Source organism: Mastigoproctus giganteus, chromosome 12 (assembly GCF_048544385.1).
Source record: "Mastigoproctus giganteus isolate SK-2022 chromosome 12, ASM4854438v1, whole genome shotgun sequence".
NCBI lineage: Eukaryota > Metazoa > Arthropoda > Arachnida > Uropygi > Thelyphonidae > Mastigoproctus > Mastigoproctus giganteus.
In genome coordinates, this window is record NC_143586.1 from 100,141,250 (window position 1) to 100,166,395 (window position 25,146).

Genomic DNA, 25,146 nt, shown 5'->3' on the forward strand with positions numbered 1-25,146 from the left:
ACATGGAACTGGAGCAAGGTTTTGAGAATAAGTGAAGAAATGCCATCAGCACTGGAGCTTTCTTGGCATCAAGATTGTTCACAATTCTTCTAACATCTTTCTGTTGGAAGACCATTGAGTGAAGTGTATTAGGTATGACAGGAGGTGGTTTACCAAGATCATCAATACCTGAAGATGCAGTAGAACCATCAGGTTGTAATAGAGGTGGGACTAATAATGGACCAGAGTTGCAGCCAATAGCATTTTGGCCCCAGTGCCAATTTATAGTGCAAATCTGCAAACTCTTATTGCTTTTCTCACTTGCAGTGCACTACCTTATTCTGTTTGCAACTTACTGCTTCACTGGCAGTGTACTGCACATCTCCGCCTCTCCATGCACAGCAGGGCTGGAATCTTGAGGAACAAGCTTTCCCTCGGTGTTAAAGGAGAAACATTGGTACAGATTCTCTCCAGTGCTTAAATCATCACTAACTCCCAGCATGGATGGGTACCTTAATGAACTTAAAAATGACAATCCTAAGGGACTGAAGACCAATCAAATGGAGCAACCCTGCCCACCTTTTCCAATTATTGACTCTCTGACTAGCCAACCTACGAGTAAAGTGCCTCCCTTCCTTATTCAGAAACATCTGTAAATTTCAAATCACAGGATCTGAAATTTCCTAAAATCGTTAAGAGATTGCAATCAGGAGGTCTACCAGTGGAAACCGTGAACCACAGGCACTCCAGAAAAACTCTTACAACTTGGAAACTTTGCTGGCATCCTAGTAAAAGTATTTTTCCATGCAATTCTAAACTTCCCTAAGGGTGCTATATCCAATTGGGATCTACTAAATGTTACATAGGGAGAAATAACTAAAGAGCTACAGGAACAAAATGTAATTGAGGCCAAATGAATTATGATTAAAAAGATAATAAACTTACCTCTACACGGAACATTATTCTCACATTCAATACCCCAACATACCCTTATCTATAAAAGCTGTTTATAGACGATTTAATTCATGAAACTATATTCATGAATTACTGTGCACAATTAATAAACATCATAACTAGGAATTATTTGGTGCAAGGAAGAAGTCTGCTATACTATGCCAATAAATAAGAAATATGTGGTAAATTTTTTATTGTTTTTTTTTTTTTTTATTTATAATAATCCTTTTTTGAACAGTCCTATATAATAAATTATTCTTTATTGCTTCATAGGCACTGGGTTAATTTTTAATTAAAAAAAAAAGTGCTAACTGCAGTTCTAATTTGCAAAAGTCAATTTATTTTTCTTCTTTTAGTGATTTACATAAATAGATTTCTCATATAAAATGTATCACTCTCATATATATGAGGGTGATACATGCAAGAAGCCTATTATATATGTATTCACAAATGTAGTAGGCTTCTTGTGCTTAAAAAAATTAGAATAACAAAGTCTTACCATGTATCAGGTATACTACTCATTTACTAGGCAACGATAATTTCTGCTGTTTTTTAACTTTGTGAACAAAAAACATGTTAATAATTTTCTGTTTTATTTCCAGAACAAATGAATGCCTTAATACATGCGAAACCATTTGTATGTGTTAAGCACATACAAATCACACAAATCACTTCCACCTCAGCCACTGGCAGAGGTGGAAGTGATTCTTGCACTGCTTCTATTGAAATGAGCAGAAGCCTGAAAAACAAGATTCAGGATATTTCAGAGACTGCTGGGAGTCATTGCGGTACAAGTAAACACATGGGTTGTGTTAGGGTAGCTAAGAATAGAAACAGGTGCATGTATACCTGCGTGTACACCAATGCTAGGAGTTTGGTAAATAAATTTGATGAATTTGATGTATTGCTCAAAACATCAAAGGCAGATATTGTTGGGACATCAGAGACGTGGTGTCACACAGATATAAGTAATGCGGAACTGGAATTTGGGGAATACAATGTGTATAGAAAGGATGGACAGGAGGGGAGGAGGGGTTATGCTATTAGTTAAGAAACACATAAAGGCCAAGGAAGTGAAGCCAGTCGACATCGATGGACAGGGCAGTGTCGAATCAGTTTGGTGTGACATAAGCATAGGGGAATCAAAATTGCGAGTAGGAGTGTGCTATAGGCCTAATGACTCTGATGAGTATAATAAGATATTGTACAGGGAAATAGAGTGGGCCAGTAAATCAGAGAGTCTTATAATGGGGGATTTTAATTTCCCAGATATTGACTGGAATTTGTGGGTTGGTCACTCGCACACTAGCAAGGCTTTTGTGGATTTATTGGATGATTGTTTTCTACCTCAGCATGTTCGTGAGGCAACAAGAGGGAGCAATACTCTTGATCTGATTATCAGTAGTGATTCTTCATGCATTAAGAATCTGCAGATAAATGAACCACTAGGTGGCAGTGATCACAGTGTGTTGAAGTGGGATTTACTCAAGGAGGTAACTACCATCAGAGGTAAAGGGAAGGGTTTTTGTTTTCGTAAAGGCGACTATGATGGTCTGAGACAGTATTTAAATTCTATACAGTGGGACCAACTGATGATGTTACCAACAGCAAACTCAAAATGGGAAGCATTCAAGGAACTAATCTTGGAGGCTACCAGGCTTTACATACCAACTAAGAAATATTGTTCAAGGTTTAGGCCTAAATGGTTGTCAGATGAACTAATGACCAACTTATATCTATCATAGGCTTCCATGTCACCCATTAATTTGTATGGGATACATACAAATTAATGGGTGACATGGAAGCCTATGATAGATATAAGTTGGTCTGTAACCAAGTCACAAAGGAGATTAGGCAGTCAAAGGCAGACTACGAAAAATCCTTGGCAAAGGATGCAAAGAAAAACAGAAAAGAGTTCTTTACATATTTAAACTCAAGAAGGAAAGGGATGAATCAGATTGGTCCACTGGATATTGATGGTTCAACAGTTGAGGATCCTGCTCAGGTGGCTAACAATCTAAACGAGTATTTTGCATCTACATTCACGCATGAGGAGTTATTCAGGAAGGAGAATGATGTAGGTAAAGTAAACATTGGCAGTGAGCTGGATGATTTTGTAATAACTGAGAAGAAAGTGGAGGAGAGATTGTTGAGGATAAACATAAAAAAGGCACCTTGGGTGGATGGGATCTATCCAGTTATATTAAAGGAGGCAGCAAAGGAAGTAAGCAAACCCCTAGCCATAATTATGAGAGCTTCTTTGGACTCAGGGGAGGTACCCATAGACTGGAGATGTGCAAATGTAACCCCAATTCACAAAGGAGGATCAAAGGCTGACACAAGTAATTATAGACCTGTTAGTTTAACTTCTGTTCCAGGTAAATTAATGGAGGCACTGGTTAAAGAAGCACTGCAGGATCATCTAGACAAGAATTCAGTTATAGCTCAGACGCAGCATGGTTTTGTTAAGGGCAGGTCTTGCCTGACCAATTTGATTGGATACTATGATGTAGTCACAAAAGAACTGGATGCAGGGAATAACTTTGATATTATATATTTGGATCTTAAGAAGGCTTTTGATACTGTTGCACATGGAAGACTGCTGCACAAATTGGAGCAGTGTGGCATTGGAGGCAAATTGCTGCTATGGATAAGGGGATGGTTGAGTGGCAGAAGACAGAGAGTGGTAATCAATGGACACTGCTCAACGTGGACTAATGTTATTAGTGGAGTTCCTCAGGGTTCAGTGTTGGGTCCGTTGTTGTTTTCGGTGTTTATGAATGATATTGATGATGGGATATCAAGTTTAATGTCCAAGTTTGCAGATGATACAAAGGTTGGCAGGGTTGTTAAGGACACTACTGACGCTATGCTGCTGCAACAGGATCTGGAAAGGTTGAACAGATGGGCTGAGAGGTGGCAAATGAAGTTTAACCTTGACAAATGTAAAGTACTACATACGGGAAACAGCAACCCCAGAGCAACGTATCAACTCTACGGTACTACACTGACTGTGGTGGAGAATGAAAAGGACCTGGGGGTAATTGTGCAGGCAGATATGAAGTTCTCTGAGCAGTGCAGACGAGCTGCAAGAGTAGCTCATAGTGTCTTGTCAATGATATACAGGAATTTTTCTAGCAGGGATAAGGAGGTGATTATTCCCTTGTATAAGGCAATGGTTAGGCCACATCTTGAGTACTGTATACAGGTCTGGAGGCCTCATTTCAAGAAGGATGTAGAGCTGCTGGAACGGGTACAGAGAAGGGCAACAAGATTAGTGAATGGAACGAAGGGTTGCTCTTACGAAGAAAGGCTTAAGTTTTGCAAATTACAGAGTCTGGAGACTAGGCACCGGCGAGGTGATCTGATAGAGGTGTATAAGGCTTTGAATGGTTTGAGCATGCTCAATGCCAATGGGATTCTTCATCTTGCTCAGAATAATCACCTCAGAGGGCATAAATTCAAATTGAGGAAGGACGGATGTCGGATAGATGTGCGGAAATTTGCCTTTGCCCAGCGGGTGGTTGGTTGGTGGAACCGACTTCCATCATTTGTTGTTGAAGTTGATAGCCTAAACAAATTTAAAGCTCAACTGGACAGGTATTTCGAACGAACGGAGGGGTGAAATGGGAGTGGTGTGTGTTTTTTTTTTTTTTTTTTTTTTTGTTGGCTGATGCTGAATAAGCTTGCTTTCTTGCATCATATGCCTCTACTAATGCTAATGCTAATGCTAACATACAAAAAAAAAAAAAGCTGTAGCCTAGTGGTCAGGCGCGCGGGTAAATAAGTACACGTGCCTTGAGTGACCGGGGTTCAAGCCCATGACTGTTGAATATGTTGCTGTTTCTTGTATTCTGTCTATCTTGTTAACTCCTCTGACTGTATGGTCGTCCCAGAGTATAAACAGAAAATTTATTTATTTATTTAAATGGTTTTGTATGTGCTTAACACCAAAAAAGGAACATCGATAAATAAGTAATTCATAAACATTTAAGTATAATTATGATAATTTATAATAGCTGAGTTATAACATTATCACTATTTTATAATTATATATTCTGTATGTTTTTTTTTTTAAGCTTTTTGTCACCACTCATTGTGGATCACTGTGAACCTGATGATAAACCCGTATCCTGTATCATGCCACAGGAAGGAGTAGGAGACTTACCTCATGTGTATACAAGAGAGCAAAATCTTACTGAGGTAAGAATGGAATGAAAAAAAATTATATAATCTTCTTTTTAGTATTAAGTAGTGGCAAATGATGAGAAAACAGCTTATACAGCATTAGCCAAAAAAGAAAACAAAAAAAAAATGCCATTTCATCTATTCATTCCTGCAATAGTTGCCTATTTCATCCTTGAATTTATAGACTGTACAAAACAGTCATCCATTAAATTCATGAAAGCCTTGTTAGTGTTTGAGTAACAAATCTACAAGTTCCAGTCAATATCTGGAAAGTTAAAATCCCCCATTATAAGACATTCTGATTTACTGGCCTACTCTGTTTCTCTCATAGTTGTTCATTGTACTCATCACAGTAATTACACTCCTACTCTCATTTTTGTTTTCCCAGTGCTTATGTCACACCAGACTGATTCAGTGTTGCACCAGACACCCATGTCAACTGGATGCACTGCCTTAGATTTTAGGACCATTTTGTTACTTAATTAGCTCTTAGTTACCCCACCCGTCCTGTTCTTTCTGTGCACACTGTACTCCCCATATACAAATTCTGCACCCCTTATCTCTGAGTGACACCACATCTCTGATATCCCCACAATGCCTGAATTTGATGCTTTAACAGCAATTAAAATCATCAAATTGGTGTACCTGCAAGTATACATGCACATGCTCTTACTCTCCCTAACACGGCCTGTGCATTTCCTTGTTCCACAATGACTCATAGCAGGCCTTCAAATTCTGGATACCTTGCTTTCCAGGCTGCTGCATGTTCCAATAGAAGCAGTAGAAGAATCACTTTCACCTCTGCCTGCAGCTATTGTTAATCTATTAATCTGTATGTATTATCCCCCCATTCATCTAGCAGTTTCCAACCCACCTAACACTGTCTCAATAGCATCAGCAAATTTCTTGCACCCTTTCTATTTAAGTGTATCCCATCCCTGTAGAAGCAGTCTCTTCTGTTAACAAGCAAAGTCCATGGTGAGAAAAATTACACTCCATGAGCCTTGCGCAATCTCAACAGGGCTGAACTGATTAATAAGGCTCTCATCATGTACTCCCTCCTGTTGTAACTGGGCAGAATTGCAGACATTTTCAAATTTAACTAACTCGTGAGTTTTTGTCAACATTGCCCTGTACTTGTTGAGTAATTCCTCAGATCTCATACTCTTAATGTTATTAGTGCCAACATCTACATCTTTTGTGCCCTTAAAATATGATATCTGCTCTATATCATCAACTGTTTCCCCTGGTCCTGATCCACCTATCCTTTTTGCACAATACATTTCCTATATCCCTGATAAAATAGAATCACTGACAATAGTTACCTTCTGTGGGACAAGCACATTCTGCCTTCAGGGTTGCCACTGTGTTGCGTGATGCTCAAGTGTAAGCTCTGGTGTTTAGGTGGGCAGGTGAGAGCATGAAGATCTCCCCAGTTTAATTCCTTTGAGGGCATCCACTCTGTGCTTCAAGCTTTCATAAATGCCCATCAAAATATTCAGCTGGCACCTAATTTCTTCACAATTTCTGTACCGAACACACCCATTAGCTGTATCATGTTTCATTCCAGATAGATCTACAAAAACCAAACAGCAGTACATTTCGTAAGGCTGTTTAGAGGTGAACTGCTGCCAAAGTTCTCTCCCAAGCACAGCACTTTGCTGCTCTGGGCTGAGGATTTCCATTCAATTTAAATTTAATTGAGAATACTACACTAAACTAATATACTTAAATGCAATAATACACATTACGATAGCATTATGCTTGTAAAGTTATAAGTCAATTATAATAGATAATTTTATTATCTATTAACACCAATCTATGTGATTCATGAAAAAATCACCTACGAGGGGTTTCTGAAAAGTAATGTAACACATTTTTTCTTAATAATGGTGGAAGGGAATGAGATAAAATGTAGTGGACAGATAAACTCGTCAATGACGTTCAAAAAGACCTCCAGTGCAGTGTTGCGGTACTGTCGCGTCACAGCAGATTCCAGTCCAAAATTGGTAGCTGCCTTGCAAGTGTTGTCCAAAACACATGGTCGTGAAGTTATTCGCTTTTTACAAGCAAAAGGGTCTTCACCAAATGACATTCACCATGAAGTGGTTGCTGTATGGCAAAAAGGTGGACAAAGAAGCAGGTGTGTTTTTGGGGCAAGGAATTTAAAGTGGGCAATGTTGACGTTGAAGATCGACATCGGGCAGGCAGGCCTTCATAAAGCAAGACAGAAGCCATTTCATGCATGAAATTGCACAAATAGTGAACTTGAGTAAGTTGACTGTTCACGATGTCCTTGACTTTCGAAAGGTGTGCTGCCACTGGGTGCCCCGACAATTGTCAGAGGACAAAGCAAAATACATGGGGATGTGTCTGGAGAACCTGTTGTGATACAGCGATGAAGGAGAGGATTTTCTCGCTTGCATAGTCACAGCAGACAAAAGGTGGATTCATCACTTTACTCCGAAGAGCAGACAAGACTCCATGACCTGGAAACACCCACAATCTCCTGTGTGCAAAAAATTCAAAACTGTTCTCAGTGTCTGAAAAGTCATGGCCACAGTGTTCTGGGATCGCCAAGGCGTTCTGTTGGTGGATTTCTTGCCGAAGAGAGGAACAATCAATGCACAGTGAAGCTGTGCATTGATTGTTGGAAAAACTGAAAGTCAACATTCGATACAAACGACAAGGACTCCTGACAAGCGGTGTGATTTTGTTGCATGACAATGCAACTCTAAACATACACACATTGCCCACACCACTCGTGAGTGGTTGTGCCGTAATCATTGGGAAACTGTTACATCCCCCCCCTACAGCCTAGACATAGCACCTTCAGACCTCCATTTGTTTGGCCCTCTGAAAAAACACCTTTCAGGAGAGCATTTCACCATGGATGAGGAAGTTTATCAGGCGGTGAGATGTTGGTTACAGCGTGTGGGCACAGACTTCTTCAGTACTGGTATTGATAAACTGATCCACCATTGGGACAAGTGCATCAATAAAACTGGAGGCTTTGTGGAGAAGTAGTGCATGTTCAACTATTTCTCAGTGTGTAATTTCAACTTCGTATTATTAAACATCATCGAGAGAAAAAATGTGTTACTTTACTTTTCAGAAACCCCTCGTATGTGATTTTTAATATAAATCCAATTATTATCACTAGACTAAGTTTATAATGTAAATTCATGTTATATAATAGACAGTTGATAGGTGATTAATGCAGGAATTGCACATGTTGATTATCTTAAACATCTCTGAGTTTCTCAATTTTTAAAGAAAGTACTGTCAAGAGTCACATTTGCTTGCATAGACTACCATTTCCCTTGCTGCATCAGCAAAAAAATAAAAAAAAAAAAGTCTGTGCAACCCATTATTCATTCTTATACTGTTCCCACTGCCAAAAAGTACTGATCACAGTTATCCCTTAAAGTTTTCCAGACTGTCATATGCAATCACCAGGAAGGCAGTTCATTACACTGGTCAACAGCATGCTGACCAAATGTAAACTCTTGAATTTCAGTCTATTGGCTTTATCTTTCTTTGGTATTCACCCCCCCCCCCCACAGTACCTTATTTACCTCAGTCAGATCTCACTTTCAGGTATCTAGTTTCCAAACCTCTACAGTCTCTCTAGATTTGTATGCATCCCTTTATTATTACCATTTTTGGAATCTTTGCAGAAGCTTAAAGTGTTTTTCTTTAGTATTAGTACAGTAGACTCAAAATAACAGCATCCCAAATAACGGAACATTCAAGATAATGTCACATTGAAATTGGATGTTTGCTACAGTGCAGATGTCTTGCAGTGCAGGAAAAAAATAAACAGCAAGTCACGTGATTACTGTATTTGTTTACATTCGCTATTTTGAAAGTAATTCTGTACTGATATCACAGATTATACCACCGTTTTACATTTATTTTAAATTAAAAACCCCTCATTATGGCTCCTAAAGTTAATAAACTACACACAGAGAAGAAAAGAACAACATTAAAGCTTAGGGACAAACTTGATATAATCCAAACCATTACATTAGGATCACCCGGTAATTTCTTACATATAACCAGGTGTAATGTATCTGTAAATTGTGTGTGTTCTCTGGTCAATTTGCCGGCTTTACTGGACGAAAAAACCTTACTATCTATGCCTGAGACCAACTAACTCAGCCCTTAAAGTTCCTCGCGTCATCGACAGGTTTCGAACCCAGGCCTTTTCCACCTGGTGTGGGAAGAATGGTGATGATACCATTGTGCTACACTCGCAAACTGATCTTGATATAATAAAGAAAGTAAAAAGGGGCGTAAGCAGGAGTGTATTAATGGCAGAAAGTAACATTGGATCATCAACATGTTTATGCTTTTTATGTACAGTTAATAAAATTGCATTCTTAAACTCTATTTCTTATTTGGCCTCATTATTTCTGCATTAAATACATTAAAAATAAAACTTTCTAAATAGCAGCACCTTGAATCTCCGAAGGTGCCCATATTCTGAAAGTCTACTGTAGTGGCAAATGATGCATGAAAGCAAGCTTACAGAACATAAGAATTAAAAAAAAAAAAAAAAACCCTCTGCCCACCTCCTCCCATCCATCCCTATTAAAAATTTGTCTAGTTCTTCCTTGAATTTATTCTAACTACCCACTTCCATAACAGATTGAAGTTTGTTTCATCAACCACCCACTGACTAAAGGAAAACTTCCACATATCTGTCCTGCAACTAACCTTCCTCAATCTGAATTTATGCCCCCTCATGTGTTTAGTCTCAGCAAGAGGAAGAATGCCATCAACATTAAGCTTACTCGATCCATTCTAGGCCTTAAACACCTCAATCAGATCTTGTAGGTGCCTAGTCTCAGATGCTGTAATCTGCATAACTGAAGCCTTTCTTGGTAATAGCAATCTTTTGTTCCCTTCACCAATCTTGTTGCTCTTCTCTACTACCATTCCAGCATAGCTATGACCTTCCTAAAATGAGGTCTCCAGACCTGCAGGGCTCAAGATTCGGCCTAACTATGGCCTTGTACAAAGGGATAATCACCTCCTTATCTCGGGCGTCTCCGTAGCCAGGTGGGCGGAGCGTAGCACACGCTTCTTGATTAGACCGGGATTCGAGCCAGTGACCACTAAATACGGAGGATGCGGAAAGGTCAGGGAATGACCACCGCATATTCCGGGAGCAATATGGCCTTAGTTGTTAATGCTCCTAAAAACCAAAAATAACAAATAACCTCCTTATCTCTGCTTGCAAAGTTATTTTATATTATTGATAAAACTCCATGAGATATCTTTGCAGCCTGTCTGCCAGGACAGCTCATGGGGTTTTGTCAATGACATAAAGAACTTCACATCTGACCACACAATTACCTTTCTTTTTATTTTCCACTGGGCTGGGTGTAGTACATGATTAGTATATCAATCTGGGGTTACTGCTACCTATATGGAACATCTTGTATTTGTCAATGTTAAACTTCAACTGCCATTTCTCAGCCCAGCCTAATTTTTCTAGATCTTGTTGCAGTAGCTTACCTTCATTACTGTCATTAACTACCTTGCCAACCTTTGTATTATCTCCATACTTAGAAATTAAGCTTGATATTAGCATTAGCATTAGTAGAGGTATGCGATGCAAGAGAGCAAGCTTATGCAGCATCAGTCACAAAAAAAAAAAAAAAACACGCTCTCATTTCACCCCACCATTCGTTTCAAATACCTATCCGGCTCAGTCCTAAATTTATTTAGGCTATCAACTTCCACAATAAAAGATGAAAGTCTGTTCCACCAATCAACTACCCGCTGGCTAAAGGCAAACTTACAACTGTCTTTCCTCAATTTTAATTTATGCCCTCAGGTGATTATTCTGAGCAATAGGAAGAATCCCATCAGCATTGAGCATTCTCAAACCATTCAAGGCTTTATACACCTCAATCAGATCACCTCGCAGGTGCCTAGTCACTAGACACTGTAATCTGCAACACTTAAGCCTTTCTTCTTAAGAGTAAACCCTTTGTTCCATTCACTAATCTTGTTGCCCTTCTCTGTACTCATTTCTACAGCTCTACATCCTTTTTAAAATGAGGCCTCCAGACCTATATACAGTACTTAAGGTGTGGCCTGACCATTGCTTTATACAAGGGGATAATCACCTCCTTATCCCTGCTAGAAAAATTCCTGTATATCATTGACAAGACACCATGAGCTACTTTTGCAGACCTTCTACACTGCTCAGAAAACTTCATATCTGCCTGCACAGTTACCCCCAGGTCCTTTTCATTCTGTACCACTGTCAGAGTAGTACCACAGAGTTCATACATTACTCTAGGGTTACTGCTTCCTATATGTAGCCCATCTGCTCAACTTTTCTAGATCCTGTTGCAGCAGCACACTGTCATTAGTGTCCAATCAAATTGGTCAGACAAGAATTCCCCTTAACAAAACCATGCTGTGTCTGAGCTATAACTGAAGTCTTGTCTAGATGATCCTGCAGTGTTTCTTTAACCAGTGCTTCCATTAATTTCCCTGGAACAGAAGTTAAACTAACATGTCTATAATTACTTGTGTCGCCCTTTGATCCTCCTTTGTGAATTGGGGTCACATTTGCACATCTCCAGTCCATGGGTACCTACCCTGAGTCCAAGGAAGCTCTCATAATTATGGCTAAAGGTTTTCTTAGTTCCTTTGCTGCCTCCTTTAATATAACTGGATAAATTCCATCCACGCTGAGTGCCTTTTTTATGTTTATCTTCAACAATTTCTCCTCCAGCTGACTGTCAGAGTTTAATTCCCCTCTGGCATTCCCCCTCATGTGTGAATGTAGATGCAAAATACTCATTTAGTTTGTTAGCCACCTGAGCAAGATCATCAACAGCTGAACCATCAATATCCAGTGGACCAATCTAATTCATCCCTTTCCTTCTAGAGTTTACATAGGTAAAGAACTCTTTGCTGTTTTTCTTTGCATTCTTTGCCAAAGATTTCTCATAATCTGCCTTTGCCTGCCTAATCTCCTTTTTGACTTGGTTACAGACCAGAAATGCACAGGGCATAATCACATAGACTTATGTGATTATGCCCTGTGCATTTCATTTTCAAAATACATTACCACCACACCCTTTTGGCATCTCTGATATTGTGGATATAACTTCGCAACTGTGATGGCTTGTTGTATTACCTGGGTACCTGCCCGCCCACTGATGATGAAGCCGGATAGCTTCGAAACGATCGTCTGGGTGGTGGTACCGCTGAAAATAAATAACAGTAGTCTTCTCTACTAGAGAAGCATTATTTATTTGAAGTAAGGCAATAGTAGCTATCTCGTTGTGAAGGCAACCACATTATGAGATACAATTAAAATGATGCCTTCTACGCTACATATGTAGTTCAAGTTTATGAGTTAACTATGGTGTATTTACTATATATACACTTATTATATCATTCTAAAAGTTTCTGAAAAGAGTCAGTGATGGCATCTGAAGAGAATGTTCGGTTCAGTGTTTATGTTTTTCTTCATAACCTCACATCCTGAAATTTCTTTTCTTTGAGGGCAGTTTTCACACCTTGGGAAAGAGGAAGAGGTCTGTTGGTGCTAGATTGGGAGATGAAGGTGGAGGGTTGATAAGTACAATGCTTCATCAGAGCTGTCTGCACAACACGTGTGGAATGGGTGGGGGCACTGTTCTTGTGCAACAAGAACCAGCTGCCTTTCTCTCAAAATTGCAGCCTCACCTGGGAAATGTACTTCAATAGTCTCTGAAGCAGCATTTACTCTCTCTCCCCTTCAGGTACAGAGTCACTGCGAATCACGCCATTTGCTGAAAAACATAAGTATTGTCAACAGTGCTTCTGGGGGAAGGGGTACCGTACTATCCTCACTTAAGTCCATGAAAAAATTCTTTGCATCATTGATGGGATTCAGACTCAAAAGAGTTTTCCACCAGATGTGAGAAGGAGGATAGTGATTATATCCACTGTGGTACTTGTGAAGGCTGTGAGGTAGGTGGGTGGAGAATAGTCTAGGAACTCCAACCCAGAGTATTGCGATGGTCTCATTGGAAAGGCTGCCTCCATCTTTGTCAAAGCAGAACAATTTGGCATTTATTGTGACACTGCTCAACAAAATCTGCATATATAAACCCATGAGTCCCAGATTAATTAAATCAACCTTATTAGCAGACTTCTGTGCTTAGAATTTTTTTGGACCAATATCTCATCACATTCTGGTCAACAATGAATTCTCCTTCCTTCTTGTAATATTCCAAATGCTTAGAGCAGCAGTTCACAAACTGGGGTCTGTAGACTAGTTCCAGGGGGTCCGCAACCCTCTGACCAGTTCTAGAACTGGTCAGATTATTCGTTCTATGTATAGCAAGTTGATGATAAATAAAATTATTACATATTTATGTAAAAATAAGAATAAAGTTGAGTGTTTTAAACATAAAACTGAATTTTCTTTTCAGAAAACCCAGTGTTCGTACATATATACAGACGGACGAACCTCTCTTTAACAAACTTCCATATAGCAAAATTTTCTATGTAGCAAACTCTTTTTTTTATTTCCCCTTGGTCATTGAAAATAATTTCCGTATAACGAACTGATTTTGAGAGACCTGGGTACATTGTTTGCACTGCTGGCCTTTAGGCAATAGAGCTGATGCTGTAGAAAGCACGGATTAAGAATTAATTCCTTTAGCTTTTAATAGCTAAAGGCATTAATTCCATGAATTAAGAGCTAAAAAAATTTTACAATTTAATGGTGCCTGTAAAACTGTGATAGAAAAAGATGGAAAGTTCTGGGAGAGGTCTTTGCCCAGCAGAGGGTCAACAATGGCTAAAAAGAAGTAAAACCTATACAACTTATACACTACTGAGAAGTCCTGCTGGTCCACAGCCATTGGCATATTCCCGATGTGGGCATTGGCTCTGGTCAACGTATTTTCTACCATAAACATCCTATTAGAGAATTAGGAGAGAGTGATTTTCCTTTATCTCGGAAATTCATCTGTTGTTTCAAAGAAATGAATCATCCACACTTTCACTAAATTTCACCTGTCTCTGTTTACACGGTAGCTACAAGTGGTCCCTAATTTTAGCTTTGTTTTAACTGCTTTGCAGGTAACCTTATAGTGTCTAAGAGGAAATCCTTGAGTGCAGAGTGAAAAAGTGGAAGTGCTTAATAGTGTAGATCGGAGCATTAAAAAAGAAAAAGAAATCGCTTTAAAATTTGGTATCCCTGCCAGTAGTGTGTCAACCATTCTGAAAAACCATGTTTCAATTTTCAAACTGTTTTAGGAAACGGGACCCAGTTGGGAGTGTGAAATTATGTATTTGGGAAGATGTAGATGAAGCAGTTTTAAAGTGGATGAAGTTCATTCAAGACCAAAACATGCCGATATCAGGTCTATTAATAAAAGAAAAGGCTTATGGAGTATGCATCTTTTCTGGGGCACAAAACATTTCAAGCCAGTTCTGGTTGACTGGAAATTTAAAGAGCATCATGGCTTACTTGAAAAAGGTTTTTTTTGATGAAAGTGGAGTTGCAATCAAAGAAGACTATACCCATTGGAAAGAAACAGTTTTGAAAAGAAATTATGGAGGACTAAGAGTGCCAAGACGTATTCAACGTTGATGAAACATGTCTAGTTTTCAAATGTTTGCGAACAAGACACTGACTTTTAAAGGTGAACAATGTTCAGGTGGAAAAAATATTAAGGGGGAATTACACTGTTGCAACTATGACTTGTAGTGAAAAACTGAAGCTTTTGGTAATAGGCAAAAGTAAACAACCCCTATGTTTCAAAGGAGTAATGTCGTTAAGAGTTGGACTACAACTACAACAAAAAATGAATGACACGTGAAATGTTTGAGCAGTTGATTTTAAATTTTGATAGAAAGATGACCAAAGAAAACAGAAAACTCGCGTTGATTGTCAACAACTGCCCTGCCTGCCTTCACTTGGTAATTTCAAAACTTACAAGTTAGATAGTATGAATCAGAGCTGTACTACTCAATATGTTCTATGTTGATAATAATATTGGTAAAATAATAAGAGGAGTTCACCTCAATATAGTGCGTACTGAAGAACACTTCCGTATGATACCCTCCAGAAATTAAAACGGAAAAAATGAAAAAATCGACAACTTACCGATACATTAGAGTAAAATATAAATAATTGAATAATCAATTTAACACAATTCAAATCAGTTTAAAACAATTAAAAATCAAATTAACGCAATTAAAAGAATCTAACGAAAATATTCAAAACGATTTTCCTTCCTGAATCTGACAACGCTTTTCGACCATATGTCGTGATCACAGGAATGAAAATTACCGAATCGGGTTAAACCTGATACTTAAATAGAGATTATTTGTCTTCGCGCATGCGCGTAAAGGTCCATGCATCGGAGATCAAATATGGCCGCTGAACATTAACAGAATTCTCGTGTAATTTAATTTCAACGGTTTCTGCAATTAATAGTCGCGTATAATTACATTGAACGTTAAGTATTTTGGCTTTGTTAAATAAAAAAGTATGTTTTTCGTTAATGGCATGAAAGGCTAATTCTGACGCTGCTGAATGAGAAGCACGAACTGAGGCTTCATGTTGATTTACACGAATATTAAGAGAAAATCGGGTCGAACCCTGATAAGACGAGTCGCAATCACTGCAAGAAATGTTGTATACCAGATCATTAATTTGTGTTGCGAACGCTGAAAGAACCGAGCGATTGTTCAGTATAGTGTGTAACTTCCGTATTGGCCTAGCTACAATTTTAAATTCTGTATCTTTAAAGAATCTGTTAAGCTGTTTGTGCCACTGTTCAACATATGGGGCAGAAATAAAGTATTTTTTGATATTACTATTGTTGATTGGTGTAGTATTTTGTATCCTATCCTTAGCTTGTACCCTAATTCGGTTTATTGTGGTAATGGAATAACCCCTGTTTAAGAATCTGCTAGTTAATATTTGTATTTCTGAGTCCAAAGCAGATTCCGTCGTTGAATATTTATAGGCATTAAGAAATTGATTAAAGATAATCGATCTTTTGTAGGTGAACGGGTGATAGCTATTATAATGTAGAAGCATACTGGTGTTTGTAGGTTTTCGATAGATGCTAAATTGTATTTTATTCGAGTCCCGGGTAAGCGTGAAATTTAGAAAGTTTAATGACTAGTATCCATATCCTCCCTTTCCAATGTAAATTTGAGTCTAGAATGAATATTATTAAACGAATGTAAAATGTCTTGGATTGTATTACTATCGGTAATAACTAGAACATCATCTAAATACCTCCCATAGTATGTGATACGGGTTCGAAAAGGTGTCAAATGTATCTGCTCAATCGTTGAGAGATAGATCTCTGACATTAAGCCACTCAGGCTCAAACCCATTGGTAATCCAAAAATTTGTTTGTACACCTTGTCTCGAAAGGTGATGTAGTTAGCCTCAACTAACAGTTTAATTAAGTGAAAAATTTCCTTAATAGGTAGCTTCGTATAATTAATCGGTGTTGAGTTTTTATTTAACATATCTCAAATAATATCTAATGTGTATTCAACGTTTACATTCGTATATAATGAGGTAACATCTAGTGAGAATAAATTGTCATTGTCGCCGAGTCTACAGTCTTTAAACTTATTAAATAATGTATCGTAGTTCTTAATCCCAAATTGTATTACCTGTCTAAAGGGGTATAGGTCGAATAGGAAACCCAGTCTTGTGTAATTTTACCTGACCGAAAAGTGCAGGAATATTGTATGTTCTGGACTTCAATTCCTTTAACTGAACCATAGTAATGTAGTCGTTTTTTCGATATATGGTTAACGTTTTATTTTTGTATTGATTGACCAAATTGGTAAACGGTGCCGGGTCTACTTCACGATAAGTGGAGGTATCTGACACAACTGAATCTAACTTATTAATATAATCATGTTTATCTAGTATTACCACTGTATCTCCTTTATCTGCCCTCTGTATAATAATGTCCTTATTTCCCCGAAGTTCTCTTAAAGCTGAACTGTCATGTGTATTCAATTTAGGAAGTCGCGTTTCTTTTATGTTATTCACTACTTGGTTAACTTGTCGAATAAATACATCTTTTTGTGGAACATTACGAAGTCCAAATTCAATATCAATTACGCATTGTTTTTTAGGCAGTTTTCGAGGCGGTAAATTATAATTTAGTACTTTGGATAAAAGCGAAATCTGGTCCTGTGATAGTGTATACGAGGAAAGATTTGTAACCTGTTGATATTCGTTAGATTCTTTTAATTGCGTTAATTTGATTTTTAATTGTTTTAAATTGATTTGAATTGTGTTAAATTGATTATTTAATTATTTATATTTTACTCTAATGTACCGGTAAGTTGTCGGTTTTTTTCTTTTTTTCCTTTTAATTTCTGGAGGGTATCATACGGAAGTGTTCTAAGCACTATATTGAGGTAAACTCCTCTTATTATTTTACCAAAACTTACAAGTGTGAAGCTTGTTTTCTTCCTTCTGAATAATTCGTCTTAACTGCAACTAATGCCGGATTTACATATAAGCTACACAAACTAAGTTCCAAGGAGCCTCACTCCATCTTAAAAAAATCCTTTTTTTAATATTCTCACAGGTGAACAGTAAGGGAGAATGGCCTCATATATGTTAAAACTTAGGGCCACAACAAGTTTAAATCCAGCTATGACTGCAGCCAATGGACCAAGGCATTATCAAAAATTTGAAAATGCACTACCGAAGGCTTGTACTGAAAAAAATTATACTGAGAATAGAAACCAATCAACCTATAGATTCTGTTATAGATTTGCGGATATCAGAGTTGGCGAAAGTGTAGTCAAGATGTGACGGAAACAACGATTAAAAATTGTTTTGCAAAAGCAGGTTTTGCTAAAATGCTAATTAACAGAGATGAGAGGGATGAACTACTAGAAGACATTCAGCAATCTTAGGAAGAGTTCCAAGCAAGGTTTAATCAGTGGAGAAATTGTTCTTGACAAATTGTTAGGAGTTGATAATGATGTCATAGTAGCTGAATATCTGAGCAAATCCAGCATTTTGGAGTGTATTTAAAGAATTAGTGACAATATCAACGATGACTTGGATGAAAATGAGGGCAATATTAAACAAATGTTGCAGCATTTCAAACTTCATCAAGGCCTTCAATGGGAAGAAAATGTAATAGAAAATATATCTCAGTGGTTAAAGTTTAAACAAATTCGAACATTTTTATGAACGGTGTAAAGTAGAATCCAGTGTACAACAAAAAAATAACCAAATATTTTACGACATAATTCTTAAAAGTGTACTAATATATTTTGTGCATCATGTACATAGTCATTTCTTAATATATATGTATTAATAAATTGTTTTAAAACGTTATAAAATGTAACCATTCCCACTTATTTCTGATTTATTTCCCATCTTTTACTGTGCAGCACTCGCAGCTGTGCTCGCTCAATTGAATGAATTGAAAAAGAACATGTAAATAGAATTATTTATTCTATTTATTCAATTTTTTTTTATCTCATGTGGAGGAAAAATTATAAAAGTGTGCAATTTAAAAAAGTTTCAAAATTATAAAATTACAAAAAAAGAGAGGAGACAGGCATAATATCACTAAGCTTTTACCTCATGAGCATCGTTTCCAGAATCGACGTCTTTGGCTGATAAGTACACTGCTGCAGAGGTTGGGGGCTGTGAAGATTTAGAAGGGGTCAGCCGTCAACCTTACAAAAGAACATATTGATGGATGACTGGACGGTGGCTTTTTTCTTTTCATTGTAGATTTCTTTGTAGCAAGCAAGCATATCATTCACCCCTCTGTAAACTTTTAAGAATCGTTTGCTGTCAGGATCCATCTTCTCAAACCTTACCATTGCCGATGCAATTTCACAAAATGCCATTCCTATCTCTCTGTTGATGAAGTGTCTTGGCTCCTCATTGGTTCATCTTGAGCTTCGTCAGCATTTTCTTCTTTTACTATCACTGCCTGCAAGTCAGTAAGTTCTTCATTAGATAATTCCTTCTCTTTTTCCTTTATTAACTCCTCCACGTCTTTGGCATCAACCTCTAACTGAAGTACGGCGCCTCTGTAGCCAGGTGAGCAGGAGCAGCAGTGCATAGCACACGCTTCTTGATTATTAGACCGGGGTTCGAGCCCATGACCACCAAATACAGAGGATGCGGAAAGGTCAGGGAATAACCACCGCATATTCCCGGAGCAATATGGCCTTAGTTGCTAATGCTCCTAAAAACCAAATAACAAATAACTAACTGAAGTAGCTCTGTAACCTTTACAGTCTTATCTGTAACCTCTTCATATGATTTATCTTTTTCAAATCCTTTTATGTGCCATGGGCATATTTTCTTCCATGCACCATTTAAACAACTTTTAATAATTTCCGCCCAAGCCTTATTAATGTTTAAGATGGCATGGTAAATACTGTAAGATTTTCAAGTCTCATAAAATTTTTCTCATCATCTACTGCAGATAATGCCTGAGCAAATATTGCTCAGGCATCTGCATTACATATGGATGAGTGAAGTAGTGTTTGGCGGTAGAAATATGACTCTCACGTTCGAATTGAAATCATCTAGATGAGTAGGATGTCCAGGAGCATTATCTTGAAAGGAACGTCATTGTCTTTACAATATTTTTCAACCTCTGGAATGAAGCAGCATTTAAACCAGTTCTCAAAGAGAGATATTGTTATCCATGCTTTCTGGTTCGATCAGAAATGCACAGATAGGGTGGCTTTATCGATGCCCTTAAATGCACGAAAATTTCCAGAATGTACACAAGCAGTGGTTTTAATCTATAATCTCTTGCTGCATTAGTCCCAAGCAAGAGTGTGGCCCTATCTTTTGATGCCTTGAAACCTGACATTGTCTTTTCCTCTTTGGCAATGTACAGGTGACCCCCGCTTAACGCTGATAGTTCGTTCCTGGAAAACAGAGCGCTAAGTGAATCCGCGCTAAGCGAGCGCCATATTCCCATAAGGTAACATATGTATTTGTGAGTTGCGGTCTATTCCCTAGGATATTTTCTAATCAATAATAAATGGTAGTGAAAATATGCACCAATGTCGATTAAAAATATTTAATATTCAAAATTTTGTACATATAAAATATTCTGCATTATATACACATATAATTATGAGGTAATTAACTAACGAAAATCATGAATTTATTAATTCGATGGCCCTGTGCTCTCGAGTTTTCGTATCTTTGGACTGAAAAATGTGTCAATTTTGGGTTGTGCTTTGGCCCTCTTCCTCTCATTGTACAACATCATGTAGGGATTCATTTCTTTTTTCAAATTTCTTATTACCTTGGCACTTCGTTCCATGTCAGGGTCGTTCTCCCGGAAATAATCACACATTTTTTCGAAGTGTTCAAAAGCTTCACTAAGTCCTTTTGCAGTCAGCGACTTCATCGGTTCTTCATCTATAGTATCTTGATCATCATCTCCCTCAATAGCAAGCTATTGTTCTTTTATAATTTCCATTAGTTCTTCATTAGAGAGGCCATCCTGTCGTTGTCGATCATCTCTTGTACGATGTCTTCGTTAATTTCGTGTAATCCTGCTTCTTTTCCGAGCTCAACAATTTGTGTTTTAACATTTTCAACGGAATCATCAGGTTCCTGGGAATGCTTTATGCAATTTTTCCAAACTTTCCTCCACACTCCATTCATGGTTTTCTGAGTCACCTCATCCCAGGCACTTGAAATGTTGTAGATGGCGGTTTTAATGTTATAGGATTTCCAAAACTCCTTTAAGCTCGGTACATTTTCAGTGTTGATGGCTTTAATAGCTTGGGAAAAGGTGTTCCTTATGTAGTACGCTTTAAATGTTGCAATTACTCCTTGGTCCATTGGTTGGATCAGAGACGTAGTGTTTGGAGGCATGTAAAAAACTTTTATGTGATCGTTCAAGTCTTCTAAGCTCGCTTTGCTTGGGTGTCCTGGCGCATTGTCCATGATTAGAATAGCTTTATAACCAATGTTATTTTTTGCACAATATTTTTCCACTGCAGGACAGAAGAACTCAGCATACCAATCAATGAAAAGCGGCCTGGTTACCCAAGCTTTTTTATTAGCCTTCCAGATTACAGGTAGGTTTGATTTAGCTAAACCTTTAAGAGCCCTTGGATTTTCAGAATGGTAAACTAAAAGGGGTTTTAATTTAAAATCCCCCGCAGCGTTACCACCCAACAACAAAGTTAACCGATCCTTCGCCGCTTTGAAGCCTGGCATGTTTTTTTCTTCTTTCGATATGAAACTTCTTTTAGGCATTCGTTTCCAAAAAAGACCTGTTTCATCTATGTTAAAAACTTGTTGAGCAGTATAACATCCCTCTTCAATAATTTTAACAAATTCTTTTTTGAAAGTTTCGGCTCCTTGTTGATCTGCACTTGCAGCTTCTCCCTGTATTGCTACGTTGTGCAGGTTATAGCGCTTTCTAAATCTATCAAACCAGCCCTTACTAGCGTTAAATGGTTCCACATTTTTTTCGGGGTGAGATTCCTTTAAATCTTCATATAGGCTCTTCGCTTTTTCTTTAATAATAATTGAACTTAAAGGAATTCTACGTTGAATGTTGTCTTCAATAAAATTATGTAGAAGTTTCTCCATTTCAATCATAATAGCCGGCCTAGCCCTGGTCAATTTAGTTGCCTGCAGGGGAACAGCTGTTTTTCCAGCTGCTAAAATTGATTCTTTATTTTTTATGATTGTTCTTACAGTTGAACCTGCCAGTCCTAAATTATTGCACACATCCACTTGTCTTTGACCGGAATCAATTCTCTTCAAAACGTCTAATTTATTTTTCATTCTTATCCGCCATAACTCTCTGCAAATGTAACTGCGTTGCACTGATTGTGATACGATGTTCGAGTACAGTTAACTGTCTGTATGTCTAACACTGTATGCACTGAATGATATCTAGAATTCCTCTGGCAAGTGAGCTGAAGACGGTGACAAATGTTTTATTTATCTGAAAAGTCCGATTTTACCGTGCAGTAAAATCAAATGGTTGTTTATTGCAGGAAAAGTACTGTAAATCAATTATGGTGTGACTCATGGAGAATGTTTATGGAATTTCCAAAACAGTAAAACAAACAAATTTTATGTACTTCGGGTAACCACAAGGTCAGAGGAGTTCAGAAGACAAGAGAATACTGTACAAGAAACAGCACCGCATTTAGCACTGATGGGATTGATTGTGTGAAAAACATTTCGCAAGTTATAGTTCCCACAGTAAAACAAAAGAAGAGATGGGGGTAAATCTATTTTTAGTATCTTTCTATTACAGGTCAGAACAGAAAATGCAGACTTCGTAACAACATATGACACTGGATGGTAAATTTTTTCAACTTGAGTACAGTACTAAAAAAGAATTTCTCCCTTGAAACTATCCACACCAAGAAAATAAGGGCATATTGAAAGTTTCAATTTTGTACATAGAGTAGAAATTATAAAAAATAATTACTGTAGTTAATTTCATGGTGGCTATTTTCTCCTTTTGCCAAAAAAAAAAAAAAAAAAAAGGCTCAAAACAGACTGGACTGAAGACGGATTTGCCAAAAATTCAATCTGTATGCTAGTAAAATAGCGTTACAGTGAGTTTTGACAGCGTTATAATCAGATACGGGTTATAATGTAAGAACAGCATTATAGCGAATCAGCGTAAAGCGAACCGCGTTATAACGGGGGCCTGCTGTATATTTGATCCGGCATTTTTTTCCAATACAGAACAGTCGCATCAAGGTTAAAAATTCTGCGTTGAATAGCCACCTTCATCAATAATTTTTTCCAGTTTAATTAGATGCACTAACAGAAAAGCCCAATAAACGAGAACATGCAAATTGTTTTTATTGTTTTTTTGGTAGTGACATCCAGAAACGTGCTTCAGAAAAATATCAAAAGGGCATTCAAAATTGATTCTTATAATGGGAACATAAAATAGCAATTGCACTACACTTTCATAAGATGAAAGTGTAGTGCAATTTCCATTATAAATATGACCTTTTAGAGAGAAAGTAGCTTAGTAATATAGCAAAATTTTCAACTTCCAAGGACTTGGAATAAATTACAAAAAAAAAAAAAAAAACAGTAATAATAAATAAATAAAAAATGTGTTATTGGGTTCATATTACGATATTTTCACGCTTCCTCCATTTTTTCCTACAGGATGCAAAATACATTTCCACGATTTTTTTAAGTTTGAACCGGCCGGCAAAAACTTACATAAAGTTGAATTACTGTAAGTCAAGTATTACGTAAGTCAGGGAGTTCCTGTATTTCTGAATTTACAGTATTTTTCATTTTTGAAAAGATCATATTTCTTTATTTATAAAGAAATTTCTATATACCAAATTTTTTTCAACGGAATCTTCTATTTCATTATATAGAGGTCCAGCTGTGTGTGTGTGTGTGTGTGTGTGTGTGTGTAAAATCATATCATCATGTGATTTTATGTAGAAAAATATGGAATTTTCAAAATAGAAAAAGTATCAGAACAGCTTAATGCCATCAAATAATGATTGAACATTATATCAGTCTGTAAAACATATATTACATTATTTACAAAACTGAATACCAAGGGAAAATTATACAAGTGATGAAATTTAATAAGAATTTTGGAATATAAGTATTAGGGGTGAAAAAATATACCTATAAGGCCATAGTGCCAAGTATTTAGGTAACCTATGTTGGACTTCATTGTTGTACCCTCTAAATAAACACATAAATTATAATAAAATTAAAATGATGATGTAGCAAATTATTGATTAATGGATACATTGTATGGAACGTTAACTAGGGCTAGCTCCACTCAATACATCCTATCAATAATTTGCTGAGGCTTTCTGTTTGTGTTTGCCAGTTTGTCTAGGTTCAAATATACTAAGAATATAATATAAATATATTCTTATATAAATTTAGCAGCAAACTGGCAGAATAACCGCTACCCCGACATATATCAGTGAAAAAAAATAACGGAATGAATCAAAAATAATGGAAGTAAGTACTAACTATTAATTTTTATTAGAGCAATTTATTTATTTATGTAGTGAAAAAGAAAGGCTTATGCCAAAATTAAGGCGAGGAGGAATAAAGATAGCAGTAGAATTCAATTTCCCTCGAATTGCTCTAATAGATTTTGAGGTATAAAAATTTAGAGTTAGCAAGCTGAAAGCAAAAGCATAGAAACAGCACCGACCTTTTAGTAAGGATCCTGGTATTATAGTATGTAGTGAAATTTGAAGTAAATTAAAAGAAATTTTAGAATATAAAAATACCTGATATAATAGAAGTTTTTTAAATAAGATAAAAATAATATAAAAACATAACATTGAACATTAGTTTTTTGGAAGTAATAAGAATAAATAGGCTTTTACAAAAATCATCATCATCATCATTAGCCATTTTCAATCCACTGCAGGATGAAGGCCTCTCCAGCAACTTTCCAGTTCCTTCTGTTTTGAGCACTAGCCATCCATTTATTACTCAAAAACTCATGAATTTCATCTATCCATCTCCGCCTTTGTCTTCCAGGTTTTCTTCTAGCTCCTCTCGGGTACCATTCTGTTATTTTCTTAGTCCATCTGTCATCATGTCTTCGAGCTATGTGTCCTGCCCAAGACCATTTTAGTTCTTTAGTTTTGATAAGAATGTCCTTTACTTGAGTTTGCTGCCTAATCCATGTGTTTCTCTTCTTATCTAACAGTCTGATTCCCAATATAATTCTTTCCATTCTTCGCTGTGTAGTTCTTAGCTTCTCTTCCATTCTTTTGGTGAGTGCCCAAGTTTCACTTCCATAAGTCATGGTGGGGAGTATACATTGATTCATTATTTTACGTTTCAGACAAACTGGGATATTGCTCTTCAGTACGTGACTATATTTCCTGAATGCTATCCATCCAAAATTTATTCTTCTCTTGACTTCCAGCTAATAACTTGTCCCAGATAAGTATATGACTCCACCTTTTCAATTACTGCTCCTTCAATCATTATTTCCCTTTCCGTGGCAT

General features: G+C 37.2%; 2 protein-coding genes across 5 annotated transcripts in view; one reads left to right on the top strand and one right to left on the bottom strand.

The window, feature by feature from the left end:
- Positions 1-25,146, top strand: part of LOC150077296 (uncharacterized) — a 702,167-nt gene that overhangs the window by 659,693 nt on the left and 17,328 nt on the right. For all 4 annotated transcript variants that reach the window (XM_090386557.1, XM_090386560.1, XM_090386559.1 and 1 more), the window contains exon 22: positions 5,013-5,136. In XM_090386557.1, coding sequence (XP_090242683.1) covers positions 5,013-5,136 — 124 coding nt within the window. The remainder of the gene's footprint in view (positions 1-5,012; positions 5,137-25,146) is intronic.
- The window catches only part of LOC150077297 (COX assembly mitochondrial protein 2 homolog), a 102,040-nt gene that overhangs the window by 13,889 nt on the left and 63,005 nt on the right, over positions 1-25,146 (bottom strand). The gene's annotated exons all lie outside the window — the stretch shown is intronic.